Consider the following 19,381-nt stretch of genomic DNA (forward strand, 5'->3'; position numbering starts at 1 on the left):
GAACCCTCCAACCACAAGGAATGAACTCAGATTTCTCCAGTTTCCTCATTTCCCCTCCCCCCACCTTGTCTCAGTCAAATCCCTCGAACTCAGCACCGCCTTCCTAACCTGCAATCTTCTTCCTGACCTCTCTGCCCCCACCCCACTCCGGCCTATCACCCTCACCTTGACCTCCTTCCACCTATCGCATTTCCAATGCCCCTCCCCCAAGTCCCTCCTCCCTACCTTTTATCTTAGCCTGCTGGACACACTTTCCTCATTCCTGAAGAATGGCTTATGCCCAAAACGTCGATTCTCCTGTTCCTTGGATGCTGCCTGACCTGCTGCGCTTTTCCAGCAACACATTTTCAGCTCTAAGAGGGATATGGGCCAACTGCTGGTAAATGGAACTAAATGAGGTTAGGATATCTGGTCGGCATGGATGAATTGGGCCGAAGGATGTGTTTCCGTAACTCTTCGACTCTAAGTGACTATGTTCCATCGAACCCTCCTGCACTACCCTCCTCACCCAAAGTATGAATCTCCAGAAATCGGGGTTTTCATGAACTATGAATGTGGACAGGGATCAATGGGTCAAATATTCTAATTCTACCAATGTATCTTAGCAATGATGCCGCTTCTAATGCTTAGAGTCATAGAGAATGTACAGCATGGAAACAGACCCTTCAGTCCAACTCATCCATGGCAACCAGATATCCCAACCCAATCTAGTCCGACCTGCCAGCACCCAGCCCATATCCCTCCAAGCCCTTCCTATTCATATACCCATACAAATGCTTTTTAAATATTGCAATTATACCAGCCTCCACCACTTCCTCTGGCAGCTCATCCATACATGTACCACCCTCTGCTTGAAAAGGTTGCCCCTTAGGTCTCTTTTATATCTTTCCCCTCTCACCCTAAACCTATGCCCTCTAGTTCTGGACTCCCCAACCCCAGGAAAAAGACTTTGCCTATTTACCCTATCCTTGCCTGTTATCATTTTGTAAACCTCCATAAGGTCACCCCTCAGCCTCCGATGCTCCAGGGAAAATAGCCCCAACCTGTTCAGCCTCTCTGGCACCTATTCATCTCATACATCTTCCGCCTGTTGGGAAATATTGCAGAGTGGAATACCCCGGGTTCCTGCAGCTCTCAGTTCATTCTACCCAACAATTACTTCTCTACAAATGAACTTCGATTTTTTTTTCTTCTCTCAACTTCCACCACTACCAACTTCCTCACACCCCCATCCCCAAGCGCCCCAGTTGTGTATATTTGGTTGCTGACCTTTCAGTTCCCGGTTCCAATACAGGATTTATTCCCGGATGTTAACCTGGCTTCTCTCGCTACCTGTGACTGAGTCCAACCCCCCATCAGTTTACAGCTGGCAGGAGGCAGGGGGACGGGGTGAAATTATGGGATGAATCTGTCAGTGCCCTTTAATCCTGCAGATTGTCAGCAGGGCTGAGTTTTTCCCAATCGATATTCCCTCCCAGATAGAAGAAAGGAAAGAGCCTCTCATTGAAAGTGTGAGTGAAAGTCTGGAATGGGACATGTTGTCTGCATTGTAAAGTAATTCCTGCCATATAGTCCAGGGAACCCCGATCTTCCGAGGATTCACACTCGGGATGAGGAGGATAATGTGGGGGAATTCGGAGGAACATAGTCACTTAGAGTCATAGAGTCATGAAAACAGACCCTTCGGTCCAACTCGTCCATGCCGACAAGATATCCTAACCTCATCTAGACCCTAGGGTGTAGGTTTGCTCACTGAGCTGTAGGTTTGATATCCAGATGTTTAATTACCTGGCTAGGTAACATCATCAGTGGGGACCTCCAAGTGAAGCAAAGCTGTTGTCTCCTGCTTTCTATTTATATGTTTGTCCTGGATGGGGTTCTAGGGGTTCGTGGTGATGTCATTTCCTGTTCATTTTCTGAGGGGTTGATAGATGGTATCTAGACCTATGTGTTTGTTTATGGCATTGTGGTTGGAGTGCCAGACCTCTAGGAATTCTCTGGCATGTCTTTGCTTAGCCTGTCCCAGTTGAAATGGTGGGTTTTTTTCCTGAGTGTGTAGGGCTAAGAGGGAGTGAGGGTCGTGTCTTTTTGTGGCTAACTGGTGTTTGTGTATCCTGGTGGCTAACATTCTTCCTGTTTGTCCTACACAGTGTTTCTGGCAGTCGTTGCATGGATTTTTTTTTTCACAACCTTCACAAACCTTGCACTCATCTAATCCCATTCACCAGCACTTGGCCCATATCCCTCTCAACCCTCCTTATTCATATTCCCGTCCAGATGCCTTTTAAATGCTATAATTGTACCAGCCTCCAACACTTCGTCTGGCAGCTCATTCCAGACACACACCACCATCTGCATGAAAAGGTTGCCTCTTCAGGGATTTTTTAAATCTTTAGAAATCCGGGTGTTACAGGTTCACTAGAGCCTTGGTAGGCGGAAGCGAGCCCAGACTGGAGAAAAATGCAATCTCATCTTGACCCCGCCCTTCTCCGCCTCCTGAAACTCCCTCTCTCATCCTTTACAACATTACGTACAATTCTCTCACCTTCGGCGGACTGAATTCTTCCCGTCTGTCCTCGAACTCTGTTCATTCTCCCAACTGCGCTAACTTTTTATCGACCCGTGAGAAAATTGAAGGTATACTTCACGATATAATATACGACTATTGCAGTGAACCTCACCAGGAAATCTTGGAAATGAAGATGTTCCGCAGCGTACGAATATCCAAAGTAACGAGGATTTGAATCAGGAAGTTCTGAGTGTGATCATGTCTTCCAGAGAGCAGTTACAGATTTTCAGCGAGGAAGCAATTTGTCCCATTTGTCTGGAATTTTTCACCAATCCGGTTACACTAGATTGTGGACATAACTTCTGCCGCTCCTGTATCACCCAGAGTTGGGAAAAGAAGGAGATAAACTCCTGCCCGGAATGTAGAGAGGAATTTACTGAAAGAAACTTCAGGGTAAACAGGGCCTTAGCGAACCTAGCGGAGAAAACTCGAAACTTTAAGCTGGATCCGAAAGTGAAGGAAAGTGAAATTCGCTGTGAGAAACATCAGGAAGATCTGAAGCTGTTTTGTGAAACTGACAAGAAATTGATCTGTCTGATTTGTAGAGATTCTCGGGAACATAGAGAGCACCGCTTCCTACCAATGAACGAAGCTGTAGAGATGTACAAGGTAAATTTTAAAAGGTTAGAGTTTTATTATAATTTCACCATCTAACACTTTAATTCTGTATTTTCTCTCTCTCTCTCCAATTCCAGGATCAGTTGAAATCTTCCTTAGATTCTCTCGCAGAGAAGAAATCGACGGTTCTACAAGCGGAACTGACCCAGAAACGGAAGATTTCCGAAGTGAGGGTGAGCTCTCCCTGTGCTGATTCTCTGGGATCTGGATTAATTTTGTTCCCTTTATCGCGGGACATTAATGAGGTTTCACATTTCATTTGGTAGCAAAAGGCGAGCAGTCTGCAGACCCACATCACATCCGAGTTCACTAAAATGCACCAGATTCTCACTGAGAAAGAGCAGCGTTTACTCAGAGATCTCAGGGAAGAAGAGGAGAGGGTTGTCGAACCGATGGAGAAAAACCTTCGTGAGATTCAGGAGAATTTAAATTCCATTGAGGAGAAACTCTCAAAGTTGCAGAAACTGATGGAAGAAAAAGACGAGCTGATGTTTCTGAAGGTGACAGAAAATATTGTGAGTCAGTTCAGTGATTCAATAACTTATAAAAGGAAAACAAATATTACATTTGCTAAAAAGATAGAAGTAGATCTAAATGCCTGATTATGTTTTGCGTTATGTCCTGCGGTTGCTACTGGGCTAACTGGCTCCTCAACATACCTCCGGAATGCGTGGCAACTTTTGGGGAATGTAACACCTGACCTGAGTATTTTATTTAATTGTTGTTTCCTTTCCAACTCTCATTTTGTTACCCCCGGGAAGCCCCATTCCAATTATGTTGCCGTTTCACATGTGCGTGTATGTGTAAACGGCTGCTGTTGAATTCCAGTTTATTTTGCCTCTCTTTCGGGAATACATTTACACTTCCGTGTTGCGCTTGCTCGTTTCACCGGCCTCTCTCCCCTTGAACCCTGTTACTACCGTCCTCACTGTTCGCAATTACTTTATTTCAGGATGAAACTATTCGGAAGAGAAGGTAGGGCACAAAAAACTTGCACAGTTTGCTCAATAATACAGTAAAGTGCGATTGTAGATTTATTTTGTGGTTATCGCTATTACCTAAAGGCTGGTTCATCTCCGCTGATGCTTCGCGCACGAGTGTGTTTTATAACCAGAAGCTTGTTACGGTATTTATTTCAGCGTTATATAACCAACACACTGACTTTAACCTGCTGTAGGAAAGGGTTCAAAGAAGGTTTACAAGAACGTTAGAGAGTTTGAACTACAGGGAGAGGCTGAATAGGCCGGAGCTCTTTTCCCTGGATCATTGGAGGCTGAGGGGTCACCTGATAGAGGTTTATAAAATCATGAGGGGCATGGATAGAGTGAATAAACAAGGTCTTTTCCACAGAGCGGGGGAGTCCAAAATTAGAGGGCGTAGGTTTAAGGTAAGAGGGAAAAAATTTTTAAAAAGACTTAAGGGGCAACATTTTCACGCAGAAGGTGATGTGCGTATGGAATGAGCTGATACAGGAGGTGTTGGAGGCTGGTACAATTGCAACATTTTAAAATGCATCAGTATGTGCATAGGAAAGGTGTAGAGGGATATGGGCCAAACGCTGGCAGCCGGGGCAAGATTCCATTATGCTAACTGATCAGCGTGGAAGAGTTGGGCCAAAGGGTCCGAAGATGTCCACTCTACATCTTTATGACTATGACTCTAAAATTGACTAGATGCCATGTAAACAATACAACCCAGATTGGAGGTAGGAGGTGATCTTTCATCTGAGTTATACTGTTTGCGTAGCTGTGATCATCCAGCTCAATCTGAGCAAGCCTCAGTGTCCATGTTTGCAAGATCCATGTTGCTGCAAGGCTTCAGATCAACCTGAGAAAGTCATAGCTTAAAGGTCATTCAGACTTTTAAAGAAAGAAAAACTATACACTCTAACTCTGTATTCAGCAGGAATTAATTGCATTTCTATAGTGCCTTTTCCCTCAGGCAATTTTTACATAAGCTTTAGAAGGCAATACATTATATCGACTTGCATAATGAAATATTCAAACAGAAGAGAGCAGACGATGAGGAAGGCAGAGAGGAGACTGGTGCAACAGACCCCGGGGGAAGTACCTGTCAGGAACAAGTTGAATCTTTTGGAAACAGTAGAGACAGATGACACTGCCACTCTACGAGGAGGCCAGGTCTGTCAATCAAAAGTTGCCGTGGAGGCAGAGCGGAAGAGTTGGACGTCGCACAGAGCTGTGGTAATAGGGGACTCCATAGTAACAGGAACTGACCGGGGTTTTTGTGGCAGCAGGCGGGACTTGAGGATGGTGTGTTGCCTTCCTGGTGCCAGGGTTAAAGACATCACAGACAGAGTGCAAGAAATCCTCAAGGATGAAGGTGAAGAACCAGAGGTAGTGGTACATGTCGGCACAAATGATGTCAGGAAGAAGAGGAGGTACATACTACAGTGGGACTTCGGAGAACTAGGAAGAAGGCTGAAAAGCAGGACGTCCAAGGTTATCTCCGGTTTGCTTCCAGTTCCTCAGGCTGGTGAGGCCAGAAACAGGGAGAACGTGTGGCTGGGGAACTGGTGCAGGAAGCAAGGACTTAAATTTTTGGATCACTGGGGTATGTTTTGTGGTAAGCATAAATTATACAAGAGAGACAGTTTGCACCTTAATAGGTTGGGAACCAGCATTCTGGCAGGCAGGTTTGCTACTGCAGCACAGCTGCGTTGAAACTAAGTAGCGGGGGGAGGGGACAAACTGGATGTTAAAGAAGGAAATTGAAGGGAAAGTTAGAACAAGGGAAGTCAAGAAAGACAACTGTATCAATGAAGCAGAAAACTCAAAAAGGGATCATACTGTAAGGTTGAGCAAAATAGGAGTTGATGGGAAGGGTGAGGACAGTAACAAATTAAAAATACTATATATGAATGCACGAAGCATTAGAAATAAGACGGATGAGCTTGAGGCTCTTTTGGAAATTGGCAGATACGAGATTGTGGGGATAAATGAGACGTGGCTTCAAGTGGACAGGGCCTGGGAAATGAATATTCAAGGCTACATGTGCTATCGTAAGGACAGACTGATGGGCAGGGGGGTGGGGTGGCCATGTTAGTAAGGGATTATATTCAGTTCCTGGCATGGGGGGACCTAGAATCAGGGGATGTAGAGTCAGTATGGATAGAGCTGAGAAATTCTAAGGGTAAAAAGACCCTCTTGGGAGTTATCTACAGGCCCCCAAACAGTAGTCTGGATGTCGGATGTAAGTTGAATCAGGAGCTGAAATTGGCCTGTTGCAAAGATGTTACTACAATTGTTATGGGGATTTCAACATGCAGGTAGACTGGGAGAATCAGAATGGTATTGGAGCTCAAGAAAGAGACTTTGTGGAGTGCCTCTGAGATGGATTCTTAGAATAGCTGGTGCTGGAGCCTACCAGGGAGAAGTCCGTTCTGGATCTGGTATTGTGCAACGAACCAGAATTGATCAGGGACCTCGAAGTGAAGGAGCCATTGGGAAGTAGTGACCATAATACAATAAGCTTCAATCTGCAATTTGAGAGGAAGATGGTACAATCGGAAGTGACAAAATTTCAGTTGAATAAAGGGAACTGTGTATCTATGAGGGGGGAGCTGGCCAAAGTTCAATGGTGCAATACCTTAGCAGGGATGACAGTGGAGGAACAATGGCAGATATTTCTGTGTATAATGCAGAAGATGCAGGATCAGTTCATTCCAAAAAGGAAGAAAGATCCTAGGAGGAGGCATGGGTGGCCATGGCTGATGAGCGAAGTTAAGAAACATATAAAGTCAAAAGAGAAAAAGTATAACATAGCAAAGATAAGTGGGAAAACAGAGGACTGGGAAGCTTTTAAAGAACAACAGACGATTACTAAGAAGGAAATACGCAGAGAGAAAATGAGGTACGAAGGTAAACTGACCAAAAATATAAAGGAGGATAGTAAAAGCTTTTTTAGGTATGTGAAAGGCAAAAAAATGGTTAAGACTAAAATTGGGCCCTTGAAGATAGAAACAGGGGAATATATTATGGGGAGAAAAGAAATGGCAGAAGAATTGAATTGGTACTTCAGATCTGTGTTCAATGGGGAAGACACAAGCAATCTCCCTGAGGTAACAGTGGCTGAAGGACCTGAACTGAAGGGAATTTATATTTGCCAGGAATTGGTGTTGGAGAGACTGTTCGGTCTGAAGGTTGATAAGTCGCCGGGGCCTGATGGTCTACATCCCAGGGTACTGAAGGAGGTGGCTCGAGAAAGCGTGGATGCGTTGGTGATTAGTTTCCAGAGTTCGATAGATTTGGGATCAGTTCTTGTGGATTGGAGGGTGGTTAATATTGTCCCACTTTTAAAGAAAGGTTTGAGAGAGAAACCAGGGAATTATAGACCAGTTAGTCTGACCTCAGTGGTGGGAAAGATGCTGGAGTCAATTATAAAGGAAGAAATTACTGCACATCTGGATAGTAGTAACATGATAGGTCAGAGTCAGCATGGATTTATGAAGGGAAAGTCATGCTTGACTAATCATCTGGAATTTTTTTGAGGATGTAACTCTGAAGATGGACAAGGGAGATCCAGTCGATGTAGTGTACCTGGACTTTCAGAAAGCTCTTGATAAAGTCCCACATAGGAGGTTAGTGAGCAAAATTAGGGTGCATGGTATTGAGGGAAAAGTACTAACTTGGATTGAAAGTTGGTTGGCTGACAGGAAACAAAGAGTAGTGATAAACGGCTCCATTTCAGAATGGCAGGCAGTGACCAGTGGGGTACCGCAGGGATCAATGTTGGGACCACAGCTTTTTACAATATATATTAATGATAAAGAAGATGGTATTAGTAATAACATTAGCAAATTTGCTGACGATACTAAGCTGGGTGGCAGGGTGAAATGTGAGGAGGATGTTAGGAGATTACAGGGTGACTGGGACAAGTTAGGTGAGTGGACACGTGCATGGCAGATGCAGTTTAATGTGGATAAATGTATGGTTATCCACTTTGGTGGCAAGAACAGGAAGGCAGATTACTATCTAAATGGAATCAATTTAGGTAAAGGGGCAGTCCAAAGAGATCTGTGTGTTCTTGTACACCAGTCAATGAAGGTAAGCATGCAGGTACAGCAGGTAGTGAAGAAGGCTAATAGCATGCTGGCCTTCATAACAAGAGGGATTGAGTATAGAAGCAAAGAGGTTCTTCTGCAGCTGTACAGGGCCTGGTGAGACCACACCTGGAGTATTGTGTGCAGTTCTGGTCTCCAAAGTTTAGGAAAGACTTTCTGGCTATTGAGAGAGTGCAGCGTAGGTTCACGAGGTCAATTCCTGGAATGGCGGGACTACCATACGCTGAAAGACTGGAGCGACTGGGCTTGTATACCCTTGAGTTTAGAAGACTGAGTGGGGATCTGATTGAGACATATAAGGTTATTAAAGGATTGGACACTCTGGAGGCAGGAAACATGTTTCCGCTGATGGGTGAGTGTCGAACTAAAGGACACAGCTTAAAAATACGGGGTAGACCATTTAGGACTGAGATGAGGAGAAACTTCTTCACCCAGAGATTGGTGGCTGTGTGGAATGCTCTGCCTCAGAGGGCAGTGGAGGCCCAGTCTTTGGATTCATTTAAGAAAGAGTTGGATAGAGCTCTCAAGGATAGTGGAATCAAGGGTTATGGAGATAAGACTGGAACAGTCATGATCATAATGAATGGTGGTGCAGGCTCGAAGGGCAGAATAGCGTCTCCTGCACCTATTGTCTATTGACTCCAGAGCTATAACATAGAGAGTGTTTTTGAAAATAAGGAAGAGAGACTTAGAAATTAGAAAATCAGGAAGGGAATTGCAGAGGTAATTGATCGCCGTGGTCCTACCACCCATAGTGCAGCTATTAATTTCAGACATGATCAAGAGGCCAAATCTAGACAACAGGATTCCTGCAGAGTTGAGGGGCACGTATTATATAGTTGGGCATGGGGTTTTGGGTATTCCCAACCTCTGTCTTTGTTCTCCAAGCTGTTTATAATCCACTGAGTGCATGGGCTAATGCATGTCCCCTCCTGCAGTGTGTGATGTCTTAGCAACTAATTGGTTTTCAGGCTGTGGGCCTATTTCTTGCCCTGGGCGTTTCCATACTCCTTCCTTGCATTTGTCATTAATTTTTGCTCAGTTACAGAAACGAGATTAACATTTTATCTCTACCACAATCACTAAGGTAAAAAAAAAATTGAAATCTTAAATTATTTCTCAAATATCCTAACAAATGCTTTTTCCTTAACCACAAACTGTTTAATATTTATAGGATTAGTGATGTACATCAGTTAATTTCGATAAACCTGACTATTGGAAAGTTCAACGGCCCGTTGCAGTACATGATCTGGAGAGGAATGTTCAACGCCATTGTCCCAGGTAAAACTCCTATATCTAATTTCTTGATTGTAAGTGCAGTTGTGTAGGACTCCAAGGTGCCAAGTTAAATGTTCACATTGTCAGTAGCTGACAGCAGGAGATTGTCCATTGTCTACTTTGTTTTCTGTGAATTCCTCTGGGTAAGTGCCTGAGGTCATCAGCATGTGATGTTAAAGCGATGAAGGGAAGTTTATAGCCAGAACAGTGGACCCCTGGCCACAGCATGAACAGACAGGACTTGAACCCCTTGGCGACCAGGAAGTCATTAAAAAGAATAATGTTCTAACAGGCAGTTAACCATTTCAGGTGGAATTGGAATTGAAATTGAGACAAATAGGAAACTGCAGCGATTGCAAATCTGCACTGGATCAGGGAGGCTGTGGGCTGATATTATTCAATTTTGTTAGGATTCAAGACTTAGAAAATATCTCTGGATTTAACACGGTCAAACAGCCTATAAAAAATTAGGACTATCCTCAAATTCATGAAAAAGAGAGCTCAGCGCAATTGTTCAGATTGTGAAATTATTATTTTTTCAAACAACTCCATTGATTGTGTGGACAATGTATCAGGGAAATCACTGCTCACTTCAGACTATGAATTAGAACAGAGACCGATCTGAGGTTTAGTCTTTACTATAACAATCATAGAATCATAGAGGTGAACAGCACGGAAACAAGCCATTCAGTCCAACTCGTCCATGCCGACCAGATATCCTAACCTAATCTAGTCCTAAATTTAAAAATCACACAACATCAGATTATAGTCCAACAGGTTTAATTGAAAGCACTAGCTTTCAGAGTGCTTTGAAAGCTAGTGCTTCCAATTAAAGCTGTTGGGCTACAACCTGAGTTGTTTCATTTTTAACTTTGTACACCCCAGTCCAACACTGGCATCTCCAAATCTAATCTAGTCCTATTTGCCAGCACTTAGCCCATATCCCTCTAAACCCTTCCTATTCAAATAGCCGTTCAGATGTCTCTTAAATGCTTGTACCAGCTTCCAATACTTCCTCTGGCAGCTCATTTCATACATGCACCACCCTCTGCATGAAAAGGTTGCCCCTTCGGTCCCTTTTAAAGCTTCTCTCTCACCCTGAACCTATTCCCTCTAGTCCTGGACTCCCCCACCCCAGGGAAAATACCTTGTCGGTTGGTCCTATCCATGCCCCTCATTATTTTATAAACTTCTATCAGGTCACCCCTCAGCTTCTGATGCTCCAAGGAAAACAGCCCCAGCCTATTCAGCCTCTCCTTCTTGGCTCAAAACCTTCAACCCTGGCAACAATCCTGTAAGTCTACCCTAAACTGTTTCTATGGTTTTCAAATGTAGAAACATAGGTCCTCTAACGAGAGAAGGCAAAAGGCAGGAAACTGACAGACGCCTCCAATGCATGCGTGTGGGGGCAGGGAGGGGAGGTGTGCACAGGATGGCATAAATACAACAGAGGGATGGGGTGGGGTCAGAGGGAAAGGAAAGGAGTGAGGAGCAACAAAAAGTATCAACTTGCCTCATGGTCATAGGTAAATTTTATTAAAAAGAGAAAGAAACACCTTTGCACTTAAAAGCTGACTCCTTGCTTCCAGCAAGACCCATAGATCTTCAGAGACAATGAATCATTTTTGAGCAATGCTCACATTCAAAATACAGGAATTTTATTGCAAATGTAGTTGTAATTCAGTGCTTTATCTCTGCCTTTCATCTTAAAGAGTGAAAAAAAACCTCTTCAAACCATTCAATTTGTAAGCACGATTGCGGACTAAAACAACGCTGGAAAATGACCCTCATTATATCTGCAGCCAATTATTAAAACATTGCAGGGTGAAGTCATTGGGTTCTCTGAATGTGTCCATTTGGTCCCGTTGTTTGTTCCAATATGACATTTGGTCTGATACTAATTTCTGTCAATTTCACACGCTCACTAGGCCGGTGGTCTTAATTATTTTGTGGAGACTTTTTGTGTTTTCCACTGTGAATATAGAACAAGCAATTCTTTGCCTTCTCTGCCATGTCTGGATTTCCTGTTGTTAATATGCCTTTCTGTTCCTGATATGGACCAAGATTTACTTTGTTAATAGTTTCCACTTTATATAGCTATAGAGTATTGTTCAATCCATTTTTATGTTTCTTCCATTTTTACATGTGTGTTCTAATCTAGCTTTATCAAAGTTCCTACTTTGTGAATTCTAAAAATCACAGAATACTCACTTACTACATTTTTTGTCAACTTCATAAGGACCCTCCTTTGGTTTCATATTATCTTCAACTTTCTTTTCCATCCTTTTGTCTCATTTTTAATTTTACATTTCCTCCAAATTAATGTTTACTTTTTTTTGAAAAGTATTTATGTCTTAACTGCTAGTCTTTATCTATCTACTATTGTACATCTTAATCTTTTTTTAAACCAGTTTCCTCTTCATAGTTAACCTTGCTTTGATTTAAGCCCTTAGTTTCAGATTAAACCACATCTTTGAAAAACTTAATGATTTTACCATGGTTAAAGCCCCAAAAGATCATTTTGCAACAAAATTATTAATTAGTCCTTTCTCATTGCATAATACTAGCTAATGAGCTAAATTAATCTGGCTCCAGAAAACTTCCTCAAACACATTCCAGAAATTTTTCCTACACAGCACTGGAATGAAGTGGATTGATCCTGTTTATACATGAATTGAAGTTATCCATGATCACTGTATTCCCCTTGCTACAGGCAATTCTACTTTACTGATTTATGGCATACCTTACCCTACCATTACTATTTGGTTGCCTATTATCCACTTCTACCAGTGTGTATAGTCTTCTGCTGTTTCTCAATGTAACCCCCAAATATTCTACAAACTATCCACAGTGAGTTTTTCTCCTAATAATATACTGATTCCATCCCTTATTTTCAGTATTGTCTCACCAAAGTTTCTTTCTTTCCAACCTAAACGTTGAAGGAAACATGTTGAATTAAGGTTCAGTTACTAGGGCTGGACATCCTCCAGCCACAGCTCCATAATGGTAACTAAATTATGTAGTTTTACTTAAATCTGTATGATCATTTAACCTATGTTGTTACATGCAACCACGAGACTTACCCCCTTTTAACACTGCACATATTTTGTGAATTTAAATTGAGATTTGATTTCAGTTCTTTCCGCTTTCATTTACAACTTTCAACTTCTTTCTGAATTCCCACTTGGGTCCCCATCTCCAGACAAATGATTTTAAACCCTCCTCAACTGCATTTGCAAGCTCCCTGTGAGGGTACTAACCTTGTTCCTGCTAAGGTATAATCGATCCTCTATGTGCAGCTTATAGCTGTCTGAGAACCAGTCCCAAGTCTCCATAAATCTAAAGCCTTCTGATCTGCATTACATTTCCTGCCATTTATGCAATTCCAGATTGGTGCCAATTGGAGTATGGTATGCATTTTTGGAACAATATTTTAAGGCTCAAATTAAGACGTTGGATGGATAAGAATCCTGTGTTGTGAAAATAAATCAGCGAAGTAAGGATTGTTACCTTGGAGGAAAGAAGGTTGAGAAGAGATTTGGTGTCCGGCATTGATAATCATGAGGCATCTGGAGAGAATAGATGAAAGATTTTCTACTTCCCCTCATGTGAAAGGACCAAGAGTGAGGGAGCAGATATTTAAAATTCTGAAGAAGGGTAACTGGACCCAATATGTTAACTCTGATTTCTCTTCACAGATGCTCGCCAGACATTCCTGGCAATTTCTGTTTTTGTTTCAGATTTCCAGCATCTGCAGTTGTTTCAGGTTTTGTTTTTGGACATCTTTAAAGTAATTAGCAAAAGGAGCAAAAGTGGTTGAGAACGCAACTCTTGCAGGCAGTAAGTGTTTAAAGTTTGGAATGTTCTGTCTGAGAGCCTGATGCAAGGAGATTCAATTGAATCACTCAAAAAGAGATTGTTTTCAGATAACTGACTATCAATGTGCAGTGTTACAGGGAGGTGATGGCAGAATTACATTAAAATAAATCCCAGTTGTGGTATTCTTGCTTCAGCACTGCAAAAATTGTGTGATTCTGAAACCTGCTGTTTTTTTTCATGGAGAATGTGTTTTTAAATGAGATTTGCCCACAACTAACCCCCCCTCCCCAGTACACCACCCCAACCGTACCCTACCATAATAACAAATTCTGTGTATGAGAAACGAAGCTCACTCACTTCAATAATTTCAGTCCGAGACAAGATCTGAACCAACAGGATTGTTTATTATACGCTTGCAAGCGTGGTGCCTAAAATAGACACGCAGAGTTTAGCAAGTACATATCTTATATAGGATTCGTTTCTCCTTCCTTCCTCCTACTACTCTGAACCGAGTTCCCATTACTATTGTTTATCTCTTGCCTTATCCGGCCTTATGCATAACAAAGTACAAGTTTTACTTTGTCATTTCACCACATCCTGCTGTAGTCCATTGTTAGGTATATCCTCCTTCACTGCCATCTGTTTCCCTTACTTGTAACATTTCCTCCCATCCCTCATCCATATTGAGCCTTATGACCTTTTAGTTGAGGTTTGTTTTTGTTTTTGCAAAAGTGGGAAACAGATGCTTATAACTACTATTTGTACAGGCATATCTGGCTTAATCTACACCCTCACAACACCTTATCTATTTGTCTGTAACATCTACCATTGTTTGCAGGCACATTTCATTCTTGTATGCACATTTCAGCTAATACAAAAACAATTATATATTTCCTTCACAGAGTTTTCATTCTTGTTGACTCAGCTCTTGGTTGAAACAATTATACACTGGTGTGAGTTCATTTACCTTGCATAAGTAATTATGATTGCAGAAGTAACACTATTTTACCTCTATCCCACATGTGCAAGACTACCCTAGATTTCCTGTCAGTTCCTGTACTGGCAACCGTTACATTCATTTTGGTGGGTGCATTTAAGTGAAACAGTAATGATAAACTATTATCCAGCCCAACCTTTCCTCATTTCTGCACAGCTTATGGTCTGATAAGACAGAAAATAACTGTGTTATGAAACCAGATGTGAATTTCAAGAACCTGGATACCTTTCATTAAAGAGAAGAGTGGGGCTAAGGACTGGCGTCTAGGCCTAAAGTTTTGGGTTTATCACAAACAGCGTTTTATTTAAAACAAAGTTTTAGGATTTTTGAAATGTTTCTCATTATCTGCTTACTTATTGCTATTCTGTTTTTCCTGATCCAGCTCTCCGACATATGGGCAAGTTGGAGAAAGCCAGGAATTGCAGGGAAAAAGGAGAAGGCGATTAGAGAGTGCTTATGTTGTTGAAAGCAAGTGAGTGATTTGAGTGTGTGGACGCAAGGAGGTGGGTTTGGAAGACAGGTGTGTGTTGTGAGGAGACAGGAGTTGATCACAGTTTGAGTGTGGGTGAAGGGAAGAAGGACTTAATTGATTTGTTGTTCCCCACTGAACATCCAGGGTTGGTTGAAACCTACGCAAAAGAGAATATGTTTCAAGTACTTTAAAAACAGAGGTCTTCATATTGATGTCATGCATTATTTTTGATTATTAATGTTTGTGCATTATAGGTAATGTACTGACTGTGCCTACTTTGTCTTTTTACATTTTGTTTTTGCTGGTGCCTGGAGTCACGTTCATTTCAAATAGATTTTGTACATAATTTATTCATGAATGGCAGTGTGGCTGAGAATATCAAACTAGGTACTTTTTCCCGAGTTGTTCATTTGCATGTTTTAGCCCAGCAAGATGATGGTCCATCGTTAGTATCACTGTATTCAAGCATCACTTCCACCAAGTACATTGAAATACTGAACGCATTTTGCTGCTTTTATATTATATTGTCCACATTTTTAGCAAAAAGAGAAGTTATGTTTCCACACACTTGAAGTATTGTAATCCCCCATTTGAAATTGTTTAGGAGATGAGAAGTCCAAAACTTACATGAAATTCAGAGCTTCCTGTCTCGAGCCACTACATTATTTTTGTCTTCAACCATTCTGAAGCTCACTCAATCACCATCTTCAGCTTTGTCACTCCCTCTCCCCCTCCTTGACACGCTGCCTCTTCCTCTTCCCTTCCACAGTCCCTCTCTGCTCACTGCCCTTTCCCCAATCCTTTGGTCTTTCATTTAATCCCTTTCTTGGCACCACACAGTCTGTTCTCCATTGCCTTCCCTCTACCAATTTCTGTCTCTCATTTTTCTCCCTTCAGGGTGCTCTCTAACGTTGCACCAGCACCTCGCCTCCCTATCTTTAACTCACTGACACTGTTAAATTTTTTAATTTCTTCCAGTTCCAGCCTCTCTGACTCTGGATCCAAACACAGCGAATCCCCGGCTCAACCTGTCTGAGGACCGAACCACTTTGAGACTCGGAGACGAAAATCAGCCACTCCCTGACTCCCCGGAGAGATTTGATTCCTGGCTGTGTGTGCTGGGATCAGAGGGATTCACATCAGGGAGACATTACTGGGAGGTGGAAGTGGGAAACAAGACTGAATGGATTTTGGGAGCATCTCGAGAGTCTGTCAACAGGAAAGGGATTATAGTTCCGAGGCCAAAGCTTGGCTACTGGATTTTGTGGCTTAATCCTGGAAGAGGGTATTTTGCTGTGACAGCTCCCTCATTAACCCCCCTCAACTTAAGTGAGAATCCCCAGAAGATCGGGGTTTTCCTGGACTATGAGTGTGGACAGGTGTCATTTTACAATGCAGATAACATGTCCCATCTCCACACTTTCACCCACACTTTCCATGAGAGGGTCTTTCCCATCTTCAGTCCGGGATGGAATGAGGACGGGAGTAACTCTGCCCCGTTGACAATCTATGGGATCAAAGGGCACTGACAGATCCATCCCATAATGTCATTCCATCCCCCTGCCTCCTGCCAACTGTAAACTGATGGGGGTCGGTCTCAGTCACAGGTGGAGAGAGAAGCCAGGTTAACATTCCGGGAATAAACTCTGTATCGGAACTGAGAACTGAAAGATCAGCAAGGAGCTGTGTAGGGCTGGGGGAAAGAAGGAGGGGGAGAGAAGAAACAAATAGAAGCTCAATACTGTATAGAGAGAGAGAGACTTACTGGGTAGAATGAGCTGTGAGCTGCAGGAATGCAGGGACCTTCCTGCCTGAAATGTTATTCCATTGGCTGAAGGAGGTGCCTCATGACAGTGTTGGAGATGAATCAGTTAATGGTTCTCAGACTGGGCTCAGTGGAATCTTTCAATGGGGGACACCAAAACATTTCACCAACAAGAAGTGAGAGGGGGTAATGAGACGCATAATATAGGGAAGGGGTGAGGCAGAAAACAAAACAGCATTTTAAAAAAAATGCTCTGCATTGTACAAATTACCAGGTATGAGAATGTAGTCTGCTGAATATTTTCATTATTTCCTGTTTATTTTAATTTGTTGCGTGTTTATTTGTTGTAAAAATGCTGGGTTGACTAAATCCAAGCTGTGGTATCATACTTCCGTCATTTAGTATCACCGATGAAGGAAACTGATTTTACAAAAGTCTGTATATATTGCCTAAAATGTCACTCTCCAGAAAATTGGAGAGGTGGAAATTTGTATGTTTTGGCACCTTTGAATATACATTATGATAGGAACCTACCTTGTGTCATTCAATCACCTAAATGGGGTGAGACTGCTGTGAATGCTCATTTGATATCTGGACTAGTATGTGAAATATACAGATCAGTTTGCCGTGAATAGATAACGTGTAACTGCATTAAACATTTCAGTTGGTATGCATTAGAAAGTTAACGGATTCATAGTTACACAGTCAAAGAACAATGAACAATACAGCATAGGAACAGTCGCTTTGACCCTGGATCCATATCCCTCTATTCCCTTCCTATTCATGTATTCATTCAAGTGTTTCTTCAATGCTGCTATTATGTCTGTTTCCACCACCTCCTCTGGCAGTGCATTCCTGGCACTCACTACCCTTTGTGTGAAAAACATGCCTCGCTCATCTCTTTTAAACTTCCCTCCTTGCAACTTGAACCTGTGTCCCATAGCAATTGAGCCCTCCACCCTGGGAAAAAGCCTCATACTGTCCACTCTATCATGACATTCACAATCTTATAAACCTCTAACAGGTTACCCCTTAACCTCCTGTGTTCCAGTGAAAGTAAACCTGGTCTATCCAACTTTTTTTCATAATGGACTTCCCATACCTGAAAACATCCTGGTAAACTTTTTCTGTGCACTCTTCAAAGCATCCACATACTTCTGCTCGTGTGGTGACCAGAACTAAAGTTCTATGAAGCTGCAACATAACTTGTCTATCTTTATACTCGATGCCCCTTCCATTGTAGACAAGCATGCAATAAGACTTTTTTTAAACAATCTTATCTACCTGTGCTGTCACCCTCAGTGATCTGTGAATGGTTCTGCCATTGACTGTGTAATTTCCACCTGTACTTGTCCTTCCAAAATCCATCACCTCACATTTGTCTGGATTAAACTCCATTTGTCCTAAAGTTATACAGCCCAGAAACAGACCCTGAATATAATGCCAAACTAAACGAATCCCTCCTGTCTGATGTTGGTCCATATTCCGCCCCCCCCCCCACCCCCCACAAAACCTTTCTTATTCATGTACCTATCTAAATTTCTACACATGAACCACCCCCTCTGTGAAAAAAAAATGCCACTCATATCTTCTTAAAATCTCTTTCTTCTCACCTTCAAAGTGTACCCCCTAGACTTGAAATCCTCTTCCAAGGGAAAAGACAACTACCATTAACTCTATACATCTCATTGTTTTATAAATTTCTATCAGGTCACCTCTCAACCTCGTACAGTCCAGTGAAAAAAAATCCAGCCTATCCAGCCTTTCTTTATAATAAAATCCTTCCATACCCAGCAACCTTCTGGTAAATCTCTTCTGAACTCTCTCCAGCTTAATAATATCTTTACTATAACTGGGCACAGTATTCCAGAAAAGGACTCCCCAACATCCTGTACAACCTCAGTACAACTTCTCAACTCCTATACTCAAAGGACTAAGCAATGAAGACAGACAGGAAGCTGGAAGTACACAGCAAACCAGGCAGCATCAGGAGGTGGAGAAGTTGATGTTTCAGGTCTAACCCTTCTTCAGGACTGGGGATGGGTGTAGGGGGAACTGCAGATAAACAAGGTGGTGGGAGCAGGGTGGTAAAGTGGGAACAAGTGAAGACAGGTGGAGAATGCAACCTGGATAGTCAGTGGGAGGAATGATTCTGGTTGGTGGCAGGTGGGACTGGAAGGGAGGGGGAGGGGTTGGGATGGGAGGTTATTTGAAATTGGACAACTCAGTGTTGAGTCCTCCAGGCTGTAAGCTGCCCAGGTGGAAGATGAGGTGTTGTTCCTCCAGTTTGCGGTTTGGTTTACTTTGGCAATGGAGGAGGCCAAGGATGGTCATGTTGGAAAGACAGTGAGAAGGGGAATTAAAATGGGCGGTGATGGGGAGATCCAGTCGGCCCCTGTGGGTTTGGCTGAGATGCTTGATGAACTGCTCCCTAAGTTTAATTTTGGTCTCCCCAGTGTAGAGAAGACCACATTGTGAGCACCTGATGCAGTAAACTAGGTTGGAGAGAGGCCGGTGAAGCTCTGTCTCACCTGGAAGGACTGTTTGGGGCCCTAAATGGAGGTGCATGTCAAATCCCTTTTTAACCATGTTGTCAACATGTGATACAAAAATCAAAAATTATGTACGTACACTCTTAGGGCCTTCTATTCCACAACACTACCCAAGGTCCTTCCATTAATTTTATATACTTTTCTCTTGTTTGTTGAACCAAAATGCAATACCTAGCATTTATCCACTTTGAACTCCATCTTCCATTTTTAGCCCGTAGATCCATTTGA

The 19,381-nt window shown here is 42.5% G+C and overlaps 1 protein-coding gene across 3 annotated transcripts; it reads left to right on the forward strand.

Annotated features, from left to right (window-relative positions):
- The first annotated feature begins 2,540 nt into the window (after window positions 1–2,540).
- Window positions 2,541–18,028, forward strand: LOC140455313 (zinc-binding protein A33-like). Of its 3 annotated transcripts, none has more exons than XM_072550086.1 (6): window positions 2,541–3,178; window positions 3,265–3,360; window positions 3,454–3,702; window positions 4,140–4,162; window positions 9,445–9,551; window positions 15,815–18,028. In XM_072550086.1, the coding sequence occupies exons 1-6, from the start codon at window positions 2,768–2,770 to the stop codon at window positions 16,363–16,365; spliced, it is 1,437 nt and encodes a 478-aa protein (XP_072406187.1). In that variant the 5' UTR covers window positions 2,541–2,767; the 3' UTR covers window positions 16,366–18,028. The 3 variants fall into 3 exon arrangements, with proteins under 3 accessions (XP_072406187.1, XP_072406190.1, XP_072406188.1); XM_072550089.1 differs by having other exon boundaries at window positions 3,454–3,687; XM_072550087.1 differs by having other exon boundaries at window positions 3,265–3,354.
- The last annotated feature ends 1,353 nt before the right edge of the window (window positions 18,029–19,381 follow it).

The sequence above is a fragment of the Chiloscyllium punctatum genome, chromosome 30 (genome assembly GCF_047496795.1).
Source record: "Chiloscyllium punctatum isolate Juve2018m chromosome 30, sChiPun1.3, whole genome shotgun sequence".
Lineage (NCBI taxonomy): Eukaryota > Metazoa > Chordata > Chondrichthyes > Orectolobiformes > Hemiscylliidae > Chiloscyllium > Chiloscyllium punctatum.

Excerpts from the sequence above, each read along its gene's own strand:
- LOC140455313 (XM_072550086.1), top strand. The coding sequence starts at position 2,768 with ATGTCTTCCAGAGAGCAGTTACAGATTTTCAGCGAGGAAGCAATTTGT. Across the intron at positions 3,361-3,453 it reads GGAAGATTTCCGAAGTGAGG|CAAAAGGCGAGCAGTCTGCA; the intron begins GTGAGCTCTCCC and ends TTCATTTGGTAG. Across the intron at positions 9,552-15,814 it reads GTTCAACGCCATTGTCCCAG|TTCCAGCCTCTCTGACTCTG; the intron begins GTAAAACTCCTA and ends AATTTCTTCCAG.